A 1,084-nucleotide genomic window follows, 5' to 3' on the forward strand; every position below is an offset into this window, starting at 1 on the left:
GGGGGGGGGGAGCCCCACAGCCTCCACAAGAGCTGCCCCGATCCCTGACCCCACCTGCTGCTCTGCTTTCGTCTCCCTGCCCTGTACCCCCAGCTCCATCCGCCGCTCTGCTCTCTGCTTCCTGCCCTGCGGGCTCTGCCCCAGCTGCTGCTCTGCTTTCTGCCCCTTGCTCGATGCCCCGCTCTGCTTTCCGCTCCCTGCCCTGCAGCCCCCATCCCACCTGCTTGCTCCGCTCCTTGTCATGCCCTCGGCCCCATCAACCGCTCTGATTTCTGCTCCCTGCCCCATTCGCTGCTCTGCCTTCTGTTCCCTACATTGCAGTCCCTTCCCCATCGACCGCTCTGCTTTCTGCTCCCCGCCATGCAGTCCCTTCCCCATTGGCTGTTCCACTTGTTTCCTGCCCTGTCTAATGCTCTGCTTCTGGCTCCCTGCCCTGCATCCAGTGCCCCATCAGATGCTCTTTCTGCTCCCCGGCCCACCTGCTGCTCTGCTGTCTGCTCCTTTCCCAAGCTACTGCTTTGTCCTGCCCACTGCTCGGCTTTCAGCTCCTTCCCCAACCTACTGCTCTGCTTTCTACTCCCGGTCCCAAACCAATCCACTGCTCTTTCAGCCTCCAGCCCTGTGTCCCCTCCCCCAACTACCACTCTGCTTTCCGCTCCCTGTCCCCATCTGCCTTGTGCACAAGCACGGAGGCTGCTGGGGCCACAGGTCGCTCCCGCCCTGGGGAGCCCATGGCTGCGCCCGCCGGGGCCGGGGCCGGGGCCCTCACCGTCAGCGTCCACCTCGTTGATCATGTCCTGCAGCTCGGCCTCGGTGGGGTTCTGGCCCAGCGAGCGCATGACAGTGCCCAGCTCCTTGGTGGTGATGGTGCCGTCGCCGTCCTTGTCGAAGAGGGAGAAGGCCTCCTTGAACTCTGTGGGGGGGAAGGCGGGGCCGAGCTGTGCCTGGATGGGGGCGGGAAACCCCCAGGGACTACAGGGGAAGTAGAGCAGGTAGGGAGTAATTCTTAAGCTGCTGGCCCTTTAAGAGCTCGGGCACCCCCTGCTGGGGGAGAGAGGGCACATCACCCACCCACGCACCCCCG

The 1,084-nt window shown here is 64.7% G+C and overlaps 1 protein-coding gene across 1 annotated transcript in view; it reads right to left on the reverse strand.

The window, feature by feature from the left end:
• Positions 1–1,084, reverse strand: part of CALM3 (calmodulin 3) — a 9,269-nt gene that overhangs the window by 1,486 nt on the left and 6,699 nt on the right. The window contains exon 4 of the mRNA XM_006032545.2: positions 770–913. Within this exon, the coding sequence (XP_006032607.1) occupies positions 770–913 (144 nt within the window). The remainder of the gene's footprint in view (positions 1–769; positions 914–1,084) is intronic.

This window comes from Alligator sinensis, unplaced genomic scaffold (assembly GCF_000455745.1).
Source record: "Alligator sinensis unplaced genomic scaffold, ASM45574v1 scaffold107_3, whole genome shotgun sequence".
NCBI lineage: Eukaryota > Metazoa > Chordata > Crocodylia > Alligatoridae > Alligator > Alligator sinensis.